The 21,060-nt window shown below is 48.1% G+C and overlaps 1 protein-coding gene across 3 annotated transcripts in view; it reads left to right on the forward strand.

Moving 5' to 3' along the window:
* The first annotated feature begins 2,303 nt into the window (after positions 1-2,303).
* Positions 2,304-21,060, forward strand: part of LOC114496244 (prosaposin) — a 31,144-nt gene continuing 12,387 nt past the window's right edge. For all 3 annotated transcript variants that reach the window (XM_028511531.2, XM_028511532.2, XM_028511534.2), the window contains exons 1-2: positions 2,304-2,453; positions 19,197-19,330. In XM_028511531.2, coding sequence (XP_028367332.1) covers positions 2,414-2,453; positions 19,197-19,330 — 174 coding nt within the window. In that variant the 5' untranslated portion in view covers positions 2,304-2,413. The remainder of the gene's footprint in view (positions 2,454-19,196; positions 19,331-21,060) is intronic.

Genomic DNA, 21,060 nt, shown 5'->3' on the forward strand with positions numbered 1-21,060 from the left:
GTGCGCGTGCACACACACATACACATTCTCTCTCTTTATATGTAGAATATCTATCTATCTATATTCTGTCTGGAAAAAGTTCAACCATTGTTAACATAATGAGAATGGTTTACATGACATCCATGTAACCTGGAAGCCAAGGAGAGTGGACTGGAATGCACATGTGTGAACAATGACGACTTCACTGTACTAGTCAGTGGGAGTGGTAGATGCTGTTGAGTGAGCATGTGTACTGTGTGGCCATCGCATTCAAAATGACTGAGCAACTAGAGCAATGAATCTGCATCAAATTTTGCATTAAGCTTGAACATTCCTCTGCAGAAACTATTCAGATGATTCAGAAGGCCACAGCTATGGGCAACAGGGGATTGGCAGCTTCATCATGACAACGTGCCTGCTCATGCATCATGTCTCATGTAGAGTTTTTTGGTGAAACATCAAATCACCCAGGTGACTCAGCTCCCCTACAGCCCAGATGTAGTACCCTGTGACTTCTAGCTTTCCCCAAAACTAAAATCACCTTGGAAGGGGAAGAGATTTCAGAACGTTGGTGAGATTCAGGAAAATATGACGGGTCAGCTGATGGCAATTGGGAGAACCGTATGAGGCCCCAAGATGCCTACTTCTAAGGGAAGTGAGGTGTCACTGTCCTACGTACAACGTTTCTTGTATTTTTGTCAATAAATGTCTCTAATTTGCATTACATGCCTGGATACTTTTTGGACAGAACTTGTACATGTTGCTTTTCTATTCTTTATTAAAATTCTGCCCTGTAGGGAAGGAGGTGGATGAGGGAACACAGAACTGTTGTGTTCCAGGTGTGTAAATGAAAGGCAGCGAAAGTTCATTTCAAAAACACTGACATACCGCTCTAGTTAGGAGGGGGGTGGGTATTAAAAAAGTCGTGGTTGGTTCAGGTTCTGTCATTAAGTCGCTCTGAAAGCTCAGTAACACCACCAAAATGAGAGCATGTGATCTGAAGATCTCTAAGCCTCTTTTGGCTTGGAGTCTTCTCGTAACCTCTGCATGGAGCACAGGGACATTTTGCCTGCTTCTTCAGCAAGGAGCTGGGACAGGCCTGTATCCTAGAGCCCCATCTCCCTTGTATTTATCTGGGTGGTCTGCCTCATGGTTCAGAAAGCCTACGCGTGGTGCAACCATGCAGTCTCCATCTGGCCATTGAGGCCAGCCAGTGAGGTATCCGGTCTAGACTAAAGCTTGTCCCACCTTTACTCTGTCCTTTCATATCGCCCACTGTGGTGCATATGTACTTCCCCATCCAGTCCCCCAGTGGGAACTAAAAGCCACAGTGTGGGGGTGGTAGGGGAAGAGCAGAGCCAAAGGCTCTGAGGCCTTTGGTCAGTGAGCTGTTCCTGAGAGAGGTTACAGATTGAAGGGGTGGATGGAATCCTTGGGTTTACCCTGAACACATCAGTTGTGACCTTGATAAATGTCTTTCCCCCTCTAGGCCTGTTTCCCCTTTGGCACAATGATGGGATGGGACTAACTGACCTTTAAGGGTTTGCCCTATTCTGTGATATTTTCCTCCTTTCCTTCCCTGGGGGTGATAGGCACTGGTCCCTGGGGGTGGGGGTGGAGGGCTGGCCAGGGTGGGGCCTCTTTCTTCTTCAAGGCCCCTGGCCAAGTTTTAGCAGGGTTCTCAAATTCAGACTTCACTTCTTGTTCCCTTCTCCCATGGCTGAGGCACTTCCTATTCTCCATGCTACTCTTCAATCCTGTTCCTCCACGTCCTCCAAGTCCACGGGCAGACCATGGTGGGACCTTGGGAGGGAGTGTATTTAATACCGAAAAGCCTGTCTGGGAGTCATGAAGCAGAAAAGGGATTATAAATATATAATATGTAGAGGGAACCCAGGATCCAGAATGAAGCTACACGCTGCCCCCGCCAGGTATACACCACAAACATCATCTAGGGGACAGTGTGGGTTGGGTGGTGAGTTCAAATTCCGCCGTGAGAACTTCAAAACGGCTAACCTTTTCGAGTATGGATTATCATCTATAAAATGGTACTAATAATAGAAAATGGTGACCCCTAAGAAAAATGAGAGACTTAGAAGATACTTTATACATAATTCCAAACGTTGATTTATTCAATCATTAGTTTCCATTTTGACTGCCTCTACCTTACCTTCCGCTACACGTTCTTCCCGCCCCTGTCCCTCTCCCAGTCCGACCCGCTCTCCCAGCTCCGCCCCGCCCCGCCGCCTCCTTTGCTTCGCGCAGGCGCCCTGTGCGGTGCTGAGTCAGGCTGCGGAGCTCGGGCAGGGCCCGTCTGGGTGGAGCTTGCGCCTGCGCAGTAGACCGCTTCGGGGCGTTGGGGGGGGTGTGCAGGTTTATATCTGCGAAGGATCAGCTGACTTTCTGCATTGCAGACTGCGGGTCCGGCGGCGCCATGTACTCGCTCTTCGTCCTGGCCAGCCTCCTGGGCGCGGGTAAGCCCTTGGGATCCCCAGCCTGGGGAAGGCATCTTCCGCAGAACGCGGCCCGCGCGTCCCCAGAACGGGCTGTACCCGGCCTCGCCCCTTCGCTCCCCTTTGGGGTTGGCGAGGGACAGCGCACTGCGCAGGCGTGTGCGCAGGGCCGGTACCTGCTCCGCGGCGGAGGGGTTGCGGCGCTTGTCTGGGAGACCCGGGGTGAAGCCCTCAGGCCGGCCTCTTGGGACCTGGGTGTCGGCTTGAGGCGGGCGGCCTCTTCCTCAGGGCTCGAATTGGGGCCTCCCCTCCAGCTCGCCCTTCCAGCTCTGGGGGTGAGCCTGTAGGGTGATCCCTGAAGCAGCTGCGCTTTGCTGGGCTCACGTGATTGAGGTGGAATGGAGCCCCATCCAGCTGGACGCACTTTGGCCATTGGCCCCAGTTGCCCCAGTTTTTAAAAGTATTGAGGTTGCAGGGAGCATAAAAGTGCACTATACGGTCATCTTTGATGTTTATCTTTGTGTGTGTGTGCATATATATATATATATATATGCACACACACACTCTTGATCCTACATCTTGAAGATGATACGGGGTTTTGCGATCCTGATGGTTTTGCTATGGAGCCCTCATTTTACCTACTTTAAAATATTTTTGCATAGCCATTGGCCGGTTTTAGCAGTGGCCTACATTTGGGGAAAGTTAAGTATGTAAGACGTAGTTGTGCACAAGAGTATTGTTACACCTATTTATTGCCCTGAAATAGTACTGGTTGTAAAAATCACCGCAGGCTAGGAAGGAGGCATCGCGGAGGAAACAGCTGCACTGTCTTCCTGGAATTAGAAGGGACCCTGGCCCTCCCCATGTCGCCGCGACATTCCCTTTACCCTAATTCCTGCCTTCACACCTTAAGCGCATTTAAACCATCGAGGTAAAGGGAAAGGAGTGAGGATGAGTGCTTAGTCAAAGTTCTGTAGTTTGATAGTCACGAGCCAGATTTTAATGTACATGCAGACAGGACCCCAGCTTTGGGTGGTTTCAGATCGTTGCCCACTGAAGGAAATAAACCTAATCTTTATGGCCCACCTCACTTTCTGTTTATTAACTGTGTAATTTAGGGGCTAATCCCCATTCAAATTATCATGCAGCCGTCTACATTTTAATAAACAGTAACAAAATGCATGAGTTGAAGAAGAAGAAAAAGAATTAAGAAGATACTGATAGATGAAATAGGTTTAAGATGTTTTTCCTCATGTTAGCCTTCAGCAGCTCGAAAGAATGTGTCTTAACCTTAAACCAAGCTCATAAACTTGTTTTACTTTAGACTGTGAAAGGTGATCTGCTTATAAAGAAAGATTTTTGGTTTTATAGTCACTGAAGAACATTTATTTCTTGCTGGGGTTGATAACTGCTTTTTATTCCATGGTCGATGTAATAAACTAATGCTAGTCCCTAAATTTTCTGCACTGATTGAGAACAATTGAGAACACATTTTTTTCCCAGTATCAAATGGTTGTTCTTAGGCAGTGAGTTATTTCTCACAAGACCTTTAAGAATCCTGAATTGTCCTGGCTTGTGTGGCTCGGTGGACGCCAGCCTGTGAACCTGAAAAGTTGCCAGTTCCACTCCCAGTCAAGGCTGAGGCCTGGGTTTTGGGCCAGGTCCCCAGTCGGGGGCGTGTGAGAGGCAACCCATGATGTATCTCTTGCACGTTGATGTTTCCCTCTCTTCCCCTCTCTCTAAAAATAAATAAATAAAATCTTTTAAACAAAAGAATCCTGAATCATTCAAATCATCCTAAAGGGACTTAATTGATTCTTTGGAAATGTTAAATCCTTCTCTGGATATGTACAGGAAGATGGCTTACCAGAATATTAAGCCAAGAGGCCCGCTTCCTTGAATACTTGAGTAAATGGGAATGTGTTATAATTGCCTTGTTCTAACCTTGCTGCCAGGCCTTTAGGGTTATGCCAAGGTCATGCAGATAACAGTGTGTAGATGCTGACTTGCCTTGACAGCTCTGGCCCCACTGTGACTTTTAGGAAATGTTATTTCTAAAGTTTTTAATAACATCGATGTTGCTAATGAAGGTGCGTCATGACTGCAGCGATCATCTGCTCCCGAGAGGTGCTTGGAGCTTGCCCTTCCAGCACAGCTCTGCTCGACAGCACTTGTCATTCCGATGTGGAGAAGCTTTATGGTTTGTGTTTTAGTGACGTCTTCATGGTAGAGACACTTGCTTTTGAGTTATTTTCTGCCTCTCCAGTGGTCCCTGCCTTTTCCCTCCTCAGAAAGAAAGGGAAGTGATGGCATGCTTGGGGAGCACCTAATCTCACCTCTTTGGAAGGAGTGAAGACACTGAGGCCTCCCGAAAAGTGACTCCCCCGAATCATAGACCCTTTACTGGAGAAGTCGGGGTCAGAGCCCAGGGCTCCTGACAGTGCTCGCTCTTTCCATAGCCTTCCAGCAGTGCTGACCTTCCTTAACTTTTTTACAGACTTCCTGAGTTGTAACCTACCTACAGGAAACACATTTGCAGTCCGACTTGGTGAGTTGTGCAGGGTGAACATAGGCACCGCAAGCGGCTCCCAGGGTCGAGGACTGGAGCATTGGCAGCGTCCAGAGTCCCCTCTGCTTTTCCGTTCGCTGCCCTGTTTCATTTGTCCCAAAGGGAACAACTGTTAGCTTTAATTTAGCACCATAGGTGTAAAAACATAACTGCTGTTTACGAACTTTTGTAAAGAAATCATACGGACAGTAAGGCCGTGTTGCTGGGCGACTCCTCGGGTGGAAAAAGGCTGCTAGCCCGTGTTAACGAGGTGATGTGTATAAGGCGTGTGTGGTGGCACGTGTTCACTGAAGCCGAGCTCCCCTGTTCCTGTCACTTGTGTGATGGCCGGCCAGCTGAATGGCCTGTGCCTAGCACAGGCAGGGAAGCCCTCCAGGGGTGCCAGGATGTGCTATGTACACATATATATTCGCTTGATAGCTGTGCTCTTTATGACGCAGGACAGGAATTTATGTCATAGTTTGCTGAGTATCAACAGAATTCCATTGCTCACCTGCCAGGAGTTTTGGGTGAATCCCCTGTTGATCTATTTTCAATCAATAATCAGTTTTAGTCTGAAAATAATGTAATTTATGAAGGGTTTATTTGTATTAACCACTCAGGTATTTGGTAAGCGCTTTAACTACATTGGGCCAGTTGTGTCTAGTACTTCCTATGAGAGTTGAAGGGTATGGGAGAGTGGAGTGGTCTGGATTTTTCTAGATTGGCGCAGGAGAACTTGAACTTAATGGAAACTGGAATGGCCAGGGTGGCACTTGAGAGTGGGAAAAAGCGAGGGTGGACAGGTGGTGTTGGCTGGGGAAATTGTCTGATCAGGCGTGGGGAGCTCTCACGGCCTAAACTGAGCCACCAGGTGCCGAGGCTTTGGAGGCAGCCTTCCACCACGGGGGTCCCGGCGGGCCGCGTGCCATGCTCCGAGCCTTCCTCTCTGGGTCCTGTTGGTCCTGCCAGCACCATGGGGACGTTCCAGATTTTCTGTAAATCAGCAGAAGAGAGTGCTAATTATATTACCTGTTTTCTATATTGATTTTTTAACCATTTTAAACAATGATAAATATAGTGATTAGGATAAAGATTTTGGCTGCTGCAGAAGTACTTATAAAACCGTTCTTGCTGTCCATCACCTACCAGACCCAATCGGCAGAGACGGGGATTGAATCTCTGTGGGCGCTTTACTCAGATGGCCAGCGATCTGAGGTGAGGTGGCTTTGTACCCTAACAGACCTGTCTTCAATTCCATTTTAAACTGGCCCTTTTTATAAGGAGAAGAAAAATGGAGGTAAAGGGTTTGGATTCAGGGAAAAGGTAATTGGATTAGAAAAACTGCAGCATTCTTGCCCTGGGCTGTGGTCTTTATCTGTGTCCTGGGCTGTGGGCGTCTCATCCTGGGGGACACTGGCCCAGATACCCTGGTGGTGGCTTGCAGTCCTCCTGAGGCACCAAGGCGGAACTGTTTGTGGTCCCCTGGAGTCAGGGTGGGTCCTACCTTCAGTTCCTGGAACAAGAGCCTTTACATGCATGATTACTAAGCTTATTAGCTATTAACTGAAACTAACGTTTTTCCAACATTTGAGTCCCTGTCATGAACTTTACTTTTTGTTCCATTTAATTGGGTTGCAGCAAGTATGTCAGGGCCTAGGTGTAGTGAGCACTGTAAGGTTCACTGCTGCACCATGAACAAAAACAGTGTTGTGTTTGTCATGTCCTAGTCCCACCAGCACAGCGACCCTTCTCTCTGCCCTTGACTTTGTAATATCTCCTGGTGTCTTTCATTTCAAAGATGTTGTAAGTTTAATAAAACAAAATTAAATTGACTTACAAATATGTGCGCTGAATACAATTCCTGGGCCAGGAAAACAAACCAGGCTGGGTGGTCACCTGCAGTTAGTTAGCAAGGAGGCGGGAGTCTTCCCTTCAGGCAGCCAAACTCAGCTTCTACTAGAGCAGCCCAGCAGATTGGGCAGGTTCCTGGTGACCTGAATTCTCACATTCGAGGCCTCCCGTTACTAACAGTTGTTCCCAGGACAAGTCTGTTTAGCCACTCCCTGCCCCGTCCCACCACCCTCCATAGATACCCACCTTCCTAGACTTGGTGTTTTATCATTCTCCTGCAGATCTTTATACTTTCATAGATATGGTGTAACCTTCAGCAGTGTATGTAGCATTGCTTTGGATTTTTAAAACATTTTATAAATATTGTATCTATTCTTCGGTTAGTGTTTTTTTTTTCTTGAGGTTCATCTATGTTGGTAACATGTAGCCGTGTTTCAGTTTTCACTGCAGCGTAGTAGTCCATGTATATCATACTCACTCTCCATTCTGTAGATCAGATGTTTGGATTTTTAGCATTTGTTTTGCTTTCCTGCTATAAACTGCTGCTATAAATATTCTTGTGCATGTGAATAGACATTTCTTTAGAGGATATACCTAGGAATAGAATTACTTCTGGAGTGTACATATTTCACCTTAACTAGAAATTGCCGAATTACTCTCTAAAGTGATTTTGGCAATTTCTGTTTCCACAGAATATGCATTTTTTTACTTGAGTCATTAACATTTGGTGTCAAACTTTAAATTTTGTTGATTTGATAGAGTAAAATGGCAATTGGTTTTCATTTGTATTTCTCTTTTTATTTATACTTAGAGGTATATCATGCTGATCTAGATAGATCTATAGTACATTAAAAAAAACTTTTCAAATTTTGGGATAATTTTAGATTTACTGAAAAGGGACAGAGCTAGTGTGCTGAGTTCCTATACACCCGTACCCTGGTCTCCCTACTGTTCACACCGTATGTGGCCACTGTGCGTTGGGCAGAAGGATTAGCGTAGGGCACCGTGAACCTGACTGCAAGCTGTATCTGGATTTTACCAGTTTTCCCACTAATGTCACATTTCTGTTCCGGGGTCCAGTGTAGGTCGCCCCACTGCACTCACTGTTCCATCTTCTCTCCTCCTGCCGCCCCGCTGTCTGCAGGAATGAATAGCAGCGGTGCGGTTCACTGTGTGGGTGCGTCCGGTCAGCCCTGTGGCTGGACGCCTGGGTTTCAGAGAAAGTGAGATGAATTCTAATGATGCTTCTAAATCTATGGATTGATTTCTGGCCGTATTTGGGTAGAAACTGCTTTTGAAAAGAAATCACTTACATTAGTGGGAACTTCATAAATAAGATTGACGAAGACACTATAGAAAGTTATTCTGGCCAGTCCTAATGATGTCACTTTTTACAGTGAAAAAATTCTTTAGCAGCTGTGGTGGCACAGTCCTGTGCATGTAGGGTCACGTGGCTTCCTGTCTCACCAGATAAGAACTCGACGTGTGTCCTGCAAGGTCACATGACATCTCGCTCTCTGCTGCCTCTGAGAGCACTCTTCTCCCTTTCCTCCCATGAGGCCAGGGCTGCTGTCCAGCCCCTGGGGACTTATCAGGATCCGCAGTGCTCTGTCCCAGACAGCCACGCCACCCTGTGCTAGTCTTGCTCTTTGGCCTTGCTTCATTTTCCTTCAAAGCTCTCACACCACCTGACACCACGTGGCATCTTATTTGCTGTCTTGGTCCCCTGCTGCATGTGCAGCATGAACAGCAGTGCTCAGCCCGCTGAGGGCTCAGCGGAACTGGATGGTGGCGTGAATGGAAGCCAAGGAGACTTCAGCCCAGGAAGTGCTGCTGGGCTGGTGTGCGTGACCCTTAAACGTTAATGGTGCCACGTCTTCTCATGATTAAGTAAAGCATCTTATTTTATTTACTGACATGAATTTTGAGGACTTGTCACTTAGGAGTTCACAAATCAAAGGTGACTTTGGGCTCAAGTGAAGCGCTAACCTTTGTAATGGTTCATGTCCAGGTTAGAGGGACACCCCCCACCCACACGGGAGAGGATTTTATGTGGGTGGGAGGGGCACAGGAGTGGAACGTGACCTAGAAAGATGTCCCTGGCTTTGATTTGAGGTAAATCTGAAAAGGGAACCAGCTATAAAATGAGGCAGCTACTTCCCCTCCTTTTTGTGCCAGAAGTGGGTTGTTCGTAACTGTTTGACTCAGTGGTTCTCAGGTGTTTCATTCCGGGGATCCCTATGTACCCACAAGTTACTGGGGCACTCCCAAAGAGCCTTTGTTTGTGTGGGCCGTATCTGCCCATACTTACCATCTTATCAGTTAAGCTGACAAAATTTTAAAAAATTCTTTAGAAATAATAAGGAACCCATAACATTTGACATAATTTTTATGAAAAGTAATGTTTACCTAAAACACAAACGTGTTTAGAGAGATGATGGGCTTGTTTGACATTTTTGCAATCTCGTTAACACTGGTCAGATCATCAGGGCTTCTGCAGTCAGTCTGTTGCAGGGTCCCCTGTCATATGCCTTGGGAAACGCCCCTGTACATTTGTGAGAGAATAAGTGAAAAAGGCAATTAATATCTTGGTGGTATTATGAGAATTTTGACCTCATGGAGCCTGTGAAAGGACCTCTGGCCCCCAGGGTTCTCGGCACCACACTCAGAACCACTACTAGTGTGGCTGATTTGCAGGAACTGCAGGCATCGTGACACCTGACACTGGGAGGCGATTGTCTACCGAGCGCTGTTCTAAGTGCTTTGTGCTTAACATTGATTCAGCCCTCCCGAGCGCCCTCTTGAGGTGAGAGCAACCACATCAGAATACTGGGGGCATTCTAATACTCTGCCCTAATGTATGCTCTGGTCTGAGTTTTGGATTTTGGCATTTCAAATGAAGGCAGTACTATTAAATATTAGCTAAAGTAAGTCAGTGACATGTATAATAGACACGCATGTATCTGAAACTTGAATTAATAAGCATTCACATGGGACAAGTTGAGACACTGAATTTCCTGGTGGGGTTTGCATGAACTCTTAGCGTGTTACCGTCTCCTGCACGTGTTCGGAGACCGTGCAGCCATTTAGCAGGGATGGGGTAGGGCCCGTGCCAGTTGTGGCTCACTGCATCGACTTCTGAGCAGCACCCTGGGCTGGGTCTGGAACCAGGCAGCTGTGCCTTTGACCCCTGCCTGTACCTGTTCACCTGATTGGACCCTGGGCAGTACTGCCAGGGGCTCACTTCTTCATGGTCCACTTGTGGCATGATCTCATCTAAGGAGATTTAAGTTCACCTCTATCTGTCACCTGAATGGGTTGGCACTTAGGGAGAAGAGCTTTGTTAGCGGGAATTTATGCTGGACTGGAGTATTCTTGAATGAACTGGATAGGAATTTCTCTTCCCCAAATTAACTATGCCACATGGCATCACTCCTGTATTCTTGTCTGTCTGTCTCAGTTACTGCAGGAGGCCATTTGCCTGAGGACTCTGTTGCCTTCTCCATGTAGATAGACTTTTTGTCCTAAAATGATCTGGCTTGGGAGGAAGATTAAAAAGCAAGGCAGCAGTGGGAGAGGAGAAGCAGGGAAGAAAGAACCTTTGTCCTAGCAGAAATAATAGCTTATCTGGGTCAGAGGTGATGGGACTTAGCCTAGTGAGCTTGAGGGCTTTATTGCCATGGATTTGTTTCGTGGTTAGAGGAATGTTTGGATCTTTCTCCAGTACAAGGCATGCTGTCTCTGAGGGTATGCTGTTCTGAATGATTAAATGGGCATTGTTTTTATTCTCTGCAGAATGTTTTCCAAAGCAGGGTCCTGTAAAGAGGAGACAATGCTCTTTCCTGTAGAAGGAACTTGTGACACCAGCTGTGATCAGGTGGTCACTGTTGCGTATGTGGCACTATCTTTTGCTCTTAGGGGATCTAAGTGCATGAGTTCCGAGAAATGTCTGAATGCAGGGTAGCTGCCACACCTCCTGGGGTTATCCTCTCTTGGTTTCCTAGCAGCCTACCTGTTGCCATGGCGATACATTACCCAGGGGCTGATCCTCTGCCTTGGAATGTTTGCTGTGTTTGTTGGTACTGGGGGCTGCGTGTGTTGCCTGAAATATTGAAAAGGAAAGCATGTGTTGTATGGCTAAAAAAAAGACTGTGTTAAGAAATAGAGCAGAAGATATACCTCCTAGGAAAGGCCCCCTTCACTGTAAGGTTGCTTTTCAAAATCTCTGGTAACTACATTGCATACATGGGCTTTTAGTTATCCTCAGTGGAAGTAAGCCTTAGTAAAGGCTTGTCATTTGGAGACTCTGGTGAATGAGGTAGATGACTAAGCTGGTATTTAGTTAAGCTTAGGTTTGACTGCAGAAAACAGAGACCTAGAATAGGAGTGGCTTAAATGTGATGGAACTCTTCCTATCTGTCACAGAAAGTTTAGGTGCCAGGCAGTCCAGGGCTAGTGTGGTGGTTTTGTTCCCAGGAGTACTTGGCGCCTCTTCCAGCTCCGTGTTCTGCATGCTTGAGGTCTGCCCCTTCTCGGTCAGCCCTGATTGCCAGAGGTCCAGCCATCACGGTTGTCTTTAAAGGTGTGATAGCCTCTGCTAACATCCCACCAGTCAGCACGTGGTTTCGTGGCTGGAGCAGGCTAGGGAAGAGACAGGGAAGTGTAGTTTTTCATCTTGGCAGCCATGTTAGCTTGGAGCTTGTGGTTCCTTTGAAAGGAGTGAAGAATAGCCCTGGCTGGTGTGGCTCAGTGGATTGAGTACCGGTTTGAGAACCAAAGGGTCGCTGGTTCGATTCCTAGTCAGGGCACACGCCTGGATTGTGGGCCGGTTCCCGAGTCAGGGGCATATGAGAGGCAACCACACACTGATGTTTCTCTCCCTCTCTTTCTCCCTCCCTTCCCTTGTGTCTAAAAATAAATGAATAAAATCTTTTTAAAAAGTGTGAAGAATAAAGGGAACAACTTGTAGTCTTTGCCACATGGTTCCCGAAACAGATTGTAAAATTTAACTATTTTTTTCTGATTTTAAAGGTAACGGGAAAAATCAAATTATGCCAAAGTGTGAAAATTAGAGCACGCGTGCCTGTCCTTGGTCAGCACCTCCCCTCAAGCTCACCGTTAACAGTTATGTGCAAGCTACTCAGCTTTGTAGGTGCCGGGCAGTCTCAGTGCTTCCTTCCTTTCTCGTCACTCTCCCCGGAATTCCCGAGAACGGGGCACTGGGTTTTCCATGGTGGCTGTGTGAGTAAGTCGCCCGGGTCTTGGCTTTAGTGGGCAGCAGAGCAGGGGACTCACTCAGGCCTGCCTACCCCAGCACTCAGGGCAGCAGTCTTGTTGCCGTGTTGCCTCCTCACCCTTCCAGTACAGGAGAGGTTTTTGAGGGGGCTCCTTTAAAGGGTGGGTTCCAAAAATAATTTGAACTGCAGCGGCTTCACTGGGATTAGAGGAAAGTCAGCCTGGAGTTCCAGTTTCATAAATTACTGAAAGCATTGCACCTGTGGCATCACTGGTGCCTTGCTGGGCACTTCTCTTTCTTGCTCATGTGGGACTTCCTGTCCCGCCCCTAGGGACCAGTGCTGACTCCTGGGTCTTGAATTTCGTAACCGACAACCCTGAGGTTGTTTGGGATACAGCGTTCTGTGTCCTTTGAGCTGCCACTTAATTACTTGATTAAATGTAAACAGATAGAACCGCCCCCTGATTCAGCTGTTTGTGGAGCACCTGTTCTGGGGGAGATAATGGGTCAGAGAAAGGTTCCGTTGCCACTTTGGATGATGGTGGTGATGATGATGATGATAACAGCACTAACTGGACTTTTGTGGCATGCCAGCACTGCACTGTGTTTGCACAAGTATTTTACAAACTCTTAGGAGCGAGTACTAGTAATAGGCCCATTTGCAGATCTGAAGACTGATGTCTCAAGGTCACATGACAAAGTGGTGGAGCCAGATCTGAACCCTGACGCAATAATTTCAAAGTCAGCCTGGTCGGGATTTGAGATATGTGAGCACAGTAAAATACCAGCGATGCTGACAAGGGCGTAATGGAGGGGATCTGGCACTCGAAGTGTGTAATTGCTGTCTTGGCTGTCGCAACGGTCCAGTGACGACAAGGATTTTATCTTCACTTCGCAGAAGAAAAATGATCTCAGAAGGACAGTGAATTGCTTAAGGTCATTCAGCCAGGACTCGGAGCCAGATCCTACCTTTTCAGGGCGCTGCGTTTGAAAAGAGAGCATTTAATTTAGGTGGTGGGTAAATTGTCTTAGAAGTCTCACCCTAGGCTCAAAGTTTAGTTCCCTTTCACAAGAAGGTACAGAAGAGCACCTAAAACACACTCGGCTCTCTGAACTCTGCCCCGCCCAGGCTTACTGTGGTGTTCTGGCTGGAGCCTGGAGCCGCTGCAGAGCCTGTGGCTGCATGGCTACTGCAGCTGCGGCAGCCACTCAATACAGTAAATTCCATGGTCACCTGTTTTCGGTACGTGACCAATGTGTGGAAAGGTTTAGAACATGTATGGTTAGGTCTGGAGAGGGAGGAGTGAACAGAGCACCCACCCATTTCCCAGGGAAATATAATTGAAGTCTTTTAAGTGCCTGTCTTAATAAACTGAGATTTGCCTGTAGGGTTTCAGGGTCTCTGAAATGCTAAGGTCTCTGATTCAGCCCCCCAGAGAGTTGTCACCGAGGGCTCCCGTGCCAGGCCCTGGCACTGAGAAGTGCAGTGCTTCAGTGACTCTTGAGTAGAGTTCACGTCTTAGTGTGACACATTTAATCAAAGAGCTCCAGGGGTCAGGCAGGCATTCTAAGAACTTGAGTTCAACATGTTTCTTCTGAGAAGGAAGTTTGGTATTGGGGGCAGAATGTGGGAGGATGAGAGTAGAGATGAAGGCTTTGCTAGAAACATGTTTTGAGGAATAACTTCCATCAGGAAGTGATTTAGGCTAATTTTTATATATTGGCTATATATCAATACTGAAAATGTCCTTTGCGTCACTAATACGTGAATTAGGACTTGTAACCCCTAAGAGGTCTTCTGGCCAGAGGCCCTCTCCACTCAGAATTCTTACACAGAATTCCTCATAGGTTGGGCATTTTGTTTTGCTTGGTTGCTTCTGCCGTTGGAGAGCTCATCCCTTAATGAGGGATGCCATTTCCTTTTTATATTTCTGAGGACGTGAAATATGTGTTCCTCACCTTAAGCTGTGGTCTGCTCATTCATTGCCCTGAGGTCTGGGGTCTGAGACCACACAGAACAGGTCCACTCATGTGGTAAGTAGGAGGTGTCCTTTGCCCATGAAGATGACTGTGTCTCCAAACATCCTCTCCCAGCTGCACACCCCAGGCTTCTAGGTGACTCAGGAGTGGTGTCATGTGTCGTGTCCCGTCCCCCCGTCCCCCCCCCCCCCGCTCTACGTGTCACCATTTCACCGGAAGCCAAGCGAGCAGGTGTGTTCTGCCTTCAGCGCGGCCTGTGCTGCCCCCACTCATGTTGGCTCGGGCAGCGCAGCTTCCGACCACCACTTCCATCCTTGTTTTGTTGGCTCTTGCTGTTTTCTCTTTTAGCCTAAGACAGTGATTTTCAACCTTTTCCATCTCATGGCTCTCACAAACTAATTCCTAAAACTTAGCATACCAAAAAACTATTTTTTGCCAGTCTGACTGAAAAATAGGTAAAATATTGATTGATTTGCAAAAAAAAAAAAAGTGATTACCAACCCTTGTTGCTTCCAAAGTGATTTAAAAAAAATCAGGCGCCTATACTTCTATATAAGTATTTCTGGCACCAAGAATTAACCAATCAGATGCAACCTCATTTTGCAACATGACCAATAAGGTTCAACTCTATATTTATGGTTCAAGACAGGGCATTTACACTGGATGGCTATTGTTGTGTTAGCTGTTGTCTTTTTTTTTTTTTTTTTAATTCGACAATCTAAGGGAGAGGAGGTCAGTGCCCCTGATTAAATAGTCAGGTACTGCATGTTTTAAAGATGCTTGTGACACACCAGTGGAAAATCGCTGGCCTAAGAGACTCCACATTTCAGTTCAACCCTGTTGAGTTTCATTTTCCTGGCTGTAATGTCCTTTTGGAATCTTTCTTGTTAGCCTCTCTCTCAGCCCTCGATGCCACTGCCTCTTGCTTGGACAGTTTGGAGTGAGCTCTCCATTCCAGTTAGGAGCTCGGCCATCTGACTCTCCCGCCTCCTTTTCAGTCCTTTGGCCACATCCTGCCGGGCTGTGGAGACACTCCCATCCGCTGTGGCCACAGGAGGGACGCCTCACGTGGGAGTGCGTGTGCCAGAAGTCGTCCTGCCCGGTGCACCCGAGGCCTGTCGCTGTAGCCCGGCCCCTGCCACTCCCCCCTGCCCGGTCCTGAAGAGACAAAGGGGATTTCTTCCACTTTGGTAAAGAAGACTGTTCAGGAATTTCCCCTCGGCCGTCTCCACGTAGCCGGTCTTTGGTATTTCCGCCTTTAGGTGCCAGTTACAATTCATTTTGCAGAAGCCACCTCTCGCTCCCTCCTAGGCATTTAGTAATTTTCTTTGTTGCCCTGTGCACGCTGCGCCCTGCGTTTGTATTTTACTTTTGTGCCTCTCTCCTTCGTGTCTGTCCCTCCCTCCTTGGGGTGAAAGGGCCCACGTCTGTGCCCACTGGTCCTGCCTGAGGGATCAGTGATGTTGGTAATCCCACCCCTCGTGGTGGTTTTCCCGCTTCTCTGGAAAAAGCTAGGCTTGCCTCTGGAGCTTTCAGTGCACAGCCAGGGTCCCTGGACAGGCATGGGGGTGCTTGAGAGCCCCTGGAATTGGTGTGAGGATTTTGTGTGTAAATATATTATTTTGACCCATTGTTTGTTTTCCTCTTGGGAGAGCAGCTCCAAAATAAGCACCTGAACCTTTCAGCAGGTGGTTCACTGGTGTCACCCATGCTTGTGTCTCAGCCTCACATTGCCGGTCCTGAGGACGTACGGTTATCTCTCTGCCAGTATGCATTGCTTCATCTTAGGAGATCGCATCTGCTGTATACCACAGACCGTTTTTGTAATATGCACTTTTATGCCTTGGCTTTAGATTGGAGGCGAAGGGGAATGAATGAATGTCTTGCTAAGAACTGAACTTCCAGGAGCCGGGATGTCAGTTTCATTTCTCAGTGGCCCTGAAATCTGTTTCAGGCTTGACTTTGGTGACTTCCTGCATCTATCAGGTTGGCCGCTGTGCCTGCCTTTTACCTCCAGTTCTGAGGTGGGAGGCTTCCTTGCGTAACAGACACTGTTGGGACTGGGAATGACCTGGGGTTTGTTAGCTGGGCCAGTATCAGATAAAAGGGGCTACCCAGGTGATTTTTAGTTCAGAATAGCCTGGCCAAAACAAATAACAAAAGCATTACTACTGCAAGTGGTTACTGTTTCAAGTTCCTAGAAGCTGTAAACAAGCTACAAAGTATTGTTGCTTGGGCCTGTGGTGGTGTTTTCTGTTCCCTGAACCTGATGGGTTTTGGTCATTGGCAGCTGGTCACTGGCTGGGATGGTTGGCGAAAACCCTTGGATGAGAGTTGTTCTTGACTGTGAGAACAGAGCGTGCCGGTCAGGCCTTGTGTGAAGACTGCTCACGGGCCCTGCTTCTTTCTTCCTACTGACGTCCTTCCTCTTTCTGGCTTCCTGTGTGTCACTGTGTGTTCCTCTTCCTGGAGACTCATTGGTAGCTTCCTTTTTCATTAATGGGGCTCCTTCCTCCTAATTGGAGGTAGAATGAGGCAGTATTAGCTTAGTGGGTGCTTTTCAGGAGTCCTGGGGGCCCAGTGTCTAGGAAGAGCGAGGCAGGTGCTGGTGGTAGCTGCCAGATCTGGGGCTCCGACTGGTGGTGTCTCTGTGGCCCCCACACTCCCCGGAGCTACCCTCGTGACTCAGCTTCTGCTGCCCTCCGCCTCCCCAGACCCAAGGCTGAGGACCAGCCCCAGCTCAGCTGGGCTGCATTACTGGTTAACTGAACTTGCCTGCACCATCTGGGGAGCTTGGTACTGTTTTGAATCTCACATGTTTTCCCATGGAAACCAAAGTTCCAACCAGCAGCCTTTGGAATGTGGCTAGTTCAGACAGGTTCGTGAACCAGTGGTGGTGGGGTTTTGTCTCCATGGGGCAGAGAGAGCTGTAAACCTGGTGGCAGATTAATAGTGCATTTGCTGGTCTCTGAAAGGGCGGAGATGATCTGGCTTTGGCTTTTTGGGGGACCTGTGACCCAGTCTTTTTGTTGACAGGAGAGACCTGGTTCTTCTTGCTGACGCATATAAAGTATTACATGTCAGCAAATCTAGTAGTATGTAATCAGTTTATTAGTGGCCCGTTCCCATGGAAGAAAATAGGACCGGGTAGAGTATGGGGTGAAAGGCAAAGTTTCAGGGCAAAGCAGGGCAACAAAAGCAAGAGCTGCTGAAAACCAGGGTGGCAAGCCCCTGGGCAGCCTGAGGCCGGGTAGCCTGAGGCCCGAGAGCCAAGAGCACCCTGAGCCAGAGAGGGGGGGGGGGAGGGAGGGAGGGAGGGGGAGAGACACACACCTTTGTTCTGAGGATTTACATGGTTGGTGGGATAGGAGGAAAAAAATTAATAATGATTAATGGGCAAATGTGCCTGCTTTCTTGGGGGAATGTGACTACCCAAACTTAGGTATGTGTGGGGGTCTGTTAGCCGAAATCCTTATCTTGCTCCGGACCCCATTTGTTCATCTTGTTGTAAAACAAATACGTGTCAGGAGGCAGTTTTTTAAAATTGGGGCACTTTCCAAAGTTACTTATGGGCTCTTTCTGTAAGCATCAGGGACTCCCTCATAAAGCAGATAGTGACCAGAGGTAGGCAATTAACTGAAGTTGTTTTATGGGCTCTTTCTTTGGGCACCGGGGACCCTCTCCCATGTTCAGGCCCTAGGATGAAAGCACAGTTTCAGGGCTTTCTTTCCCAGATAGTGGAAACACTACATAGAATTTCAAGGACTTTCCTTCTTTCTTGCTAACATAGTGTTTCTTGTGATGTTGGAGCACCTGGCGATATTATCAGACCAGCTCAGGACTGCTAAGTTGGTGTGTGTGACTTGTCTCCTTCCTCCTCCCTGCCTCCGTTTACTATTTATTCTACCTAATTGGTAAAACGTGTTTCCTGGCAACCAGGGTGCTAGATGCTGGCCAGTAACAGTATTGCAGTCTCAGAGTTCTTCCTAAGCTGTCTGCTGCCTCATTTTCACAAATAGTTTGTGGAACTATAGCTTTGGTTGGACTAGTAATAATAGCGTTTCATTTCCTTCCCTCTCCTGAGAAAGGAGAGCACCTACTGACCTCACCAGTGTCGTATACTGTGTGTGTGTGTGCACACGTGTGTCACATGTCTGTAGAATTACTGTGCCCTCTCTCATCTTACAAGTAGGAACAATATGCAGTGTGACTGCTGGGGCTCGAAATGCGTTCTGTAGTGACTGGGGTTTTTTCACCTCAGCTGGACGGCCAGCCAGTGGCCACTGGCGCCCCCTGCTGGGGTCTGCCCCCCTCCTGCTCAGTCATCAGTGATGGGAGCTAGTGAGGGGTTTCCCGTTCGTTTCCCAGTTTCAGAATCAAGGGTACTGTAGACCTCTTTTAAGAAACAATAAGAATTCTTAGGATAGTTTATAAGATATTAAAAAAAATTATACACGCACAGCCTAACATTGGGAGTTAAGTAATAATTCAGCTAATCACCCTGCTTTGACCCTGTGTGTCGCCGACCCAGCCCTGCCCGTCCCTTCGCACCACCACGGCAGCGCGCTCCCCGCGCCTGGTTGAGTGGGCGCACTTCATTCACCCTGGGCTGTGTGGCCTCGCCGCTTCGCTGATAAACGTGCTGGTGTGCAAAAACTCACTGTTAGGCTTGTAAAGAGTGTTTCTGTTAGAACATTCTGAATTGTTTTTCTGTGTAATAAGGATATGAATCTTGTTGTTTTCCCCTACGAATTTTTAAAAAACTGGCTAATTTTCTTTCTGCAGGTGTTAAAATATGTACTTAAAAGTCAGTCTTCTGTGATTTCTTTCATTACATCATGGCATTTGGAATGTCTTTAAGGTTATAAAGATTGAAAGGTCTGGTATTCCCTAATATGGTTTAAAAATGTCAGTAGTTTGGGAGGAGAAATGGAGCCACAGAGACTGGTCCCTTCAGCCCTGTGACTGGCAGGACCACACGGCTCGGCGGGTGGGGCTGGATGCAGCCTCGGGACTGCCGCCCCTGCCCTGCCTCCAAAGCACCTCCCTGCTGGATGCCAGGCCGGCGCACCCGGCCCTGGGTGACCACGTGAGGGGGACCTGGCGCGGGGGGTGAGCCACCTGCTCACAGTGGTTTTTCTTTCAGCTGTTGCCAGCCCTGTCCTGGGCCTGAAAGAATGCACCCGAGGCTCTGGGGTGTGGTGCCAGAACGTGAAGACGGCGGCCGACTGCGGGGCCGTGAAGCACTGCCTGCAGACTGTTTGGAACAAGCCGACGGTGGTGAGTACCCTCCCTCCGTTCCTCGCTCCGCACTCCATCCCGTGCTGGCTTCCGTACCCACTGCCATTGACAAAGCACGTTCTTTTGCCTCATTTTGTTTGTTTCTCACGGTGACCCTGCGAGGGAGGCGGGACTGCCTGCTGGTGGGTGTGCCCCTCTCACCATGGATAGAATTCGGGTTGGAGAGGGTAAGGCTGCAGAGACAGGGCGAGGCCCTCCCGTGCCCACGCCCTGTGCCCTGTGTTCCGTGCTGCCCTCCCGGCCTCTGTGCCGACCCCACCTATCCGAGCCCCGTGAGGGGCTGCCAGCGGGTTCGCAGCTCTCATTCCCAGAACTGCGCACACAAGGGTCGCTCTGAACCTTGGCCACTCACCCAGAAAGGAGATGCGAAGCTTTTCAGGTCCTTTCCCCCTTTTTGATGTTTTCTTCTCTGCCTCTCTCAGCTGCCTGTTTGGGTCACTAATTCAGACCTTGGAGCTTTAGTATTTATAACTTTATTTCCAGCTGTGATCAAACTCGAAAAAATGCCACTGATTTTGTTTTTCATTTAAACTTTTTTCCTAAAGATTTTATTTATTTATTTTTAGAGAGGGGAAGGGAAGGAGAAAGAGGGAGAGAAACACCAATGTGTGGTGCCTCTTGCACGCCTCTTATGGGGGACCTGGCCTGCAACCCAGGCATGTGCCCTGACTGGGAATCCTTTGGTTTGCAGTCTGGTGCTCAGTCCACTGAGCCACACCAGCCAGGGCCAAACAATGTTAAAAATAGCATATTAATGTGGGGCTCTTAACACTCACGGGGAATACTCTAAAGTGACAGACCTCAGGTGCATTCTTCACATAACCTGAATCCCATTGTGAGATGTCCAAGCTGTGCTGGCTGCACCAGCAGGAGGTGCTCTTTGCTTCCTCTGGGATGTGCCACTTCCTGTGGTCCAGGCCAAGTTTGACTGAGTGGAGTTCAAGTTCTAACATGCGTCAGTGGACAGTGGAATCAGTAAGAGAAGAATGATGAATTAAATAACACTGCCCTTTAAGAGATATTTTTTGAATTCTTTGGAATACTGTTGATTGCCACAATTACTTTTAGATTTGGTCTCTAATTTGCTCCTGACTTTGTCTTTAATACTGCGCCCTCTTTCCAAGTTTAATGTGTGTCAGGTGAGGACTTTCGATCTTTCTCTTTTGATAGGATAGTTTCATGAATGATGCCTGAATCTCTCCTAGTTGGTCCATGCACATTATTAGCCCGACCAAGTTCAGGTTGGTTTCTCTGAATGCAGCTGAGGTCACTGGTATTCCTTAAATCTTACCCATACATGTTAATTCCTTCTTCATGGGTCAAAAGTCAGCTCATGTCAAGAAGGGAGCCCCCCAAGAACTTTGAGAACCAACTAGAGTTTCCATGGTCCTGGGCCATGTGGGGCCATGGTGGGTACCTCAGCTTGTTAGCAGACTCGTGTGGTGCCTCTGCACTCTGGAGCGGCGACAGGCGGCCTCCACCTGCGCACAGCACCGACCGGGAAGTGGAGGGTGGATGGAACGCGGGTGACAGGGCCAGTGTGGGGGCACAGAAGCACGGGTGTTGGCTAGGGCTTGCTTCCCTGCCTTATCCCCTTCAACTCTGATAGTGACATTGGTCCCTGGTGACGTTGCAGTGTGTCACCGATTTTTCGTGGTTTCCATTGCTCCGATTTTCACCTTTCTGAGCCCATTTCCTCACAGCTGTTG

Source organism: Phyllostomus discolor, chromosome 5 (genome assembly GCF_004126475.2).
Source record: "Phyllostomus discolor isolate MPI-MPIP mPhyDis1 chromosome 5, mPhyDis1.pri.v3, whole genome shotgun sequence".
In the NCBI taxonomy this organism is placed as follows: Eukaryota; Metazoa; Chordata; class Mammalia; order Chiroptera; family Phyllostomidae; genus Phyllostomus; species Phyllostomus discolor.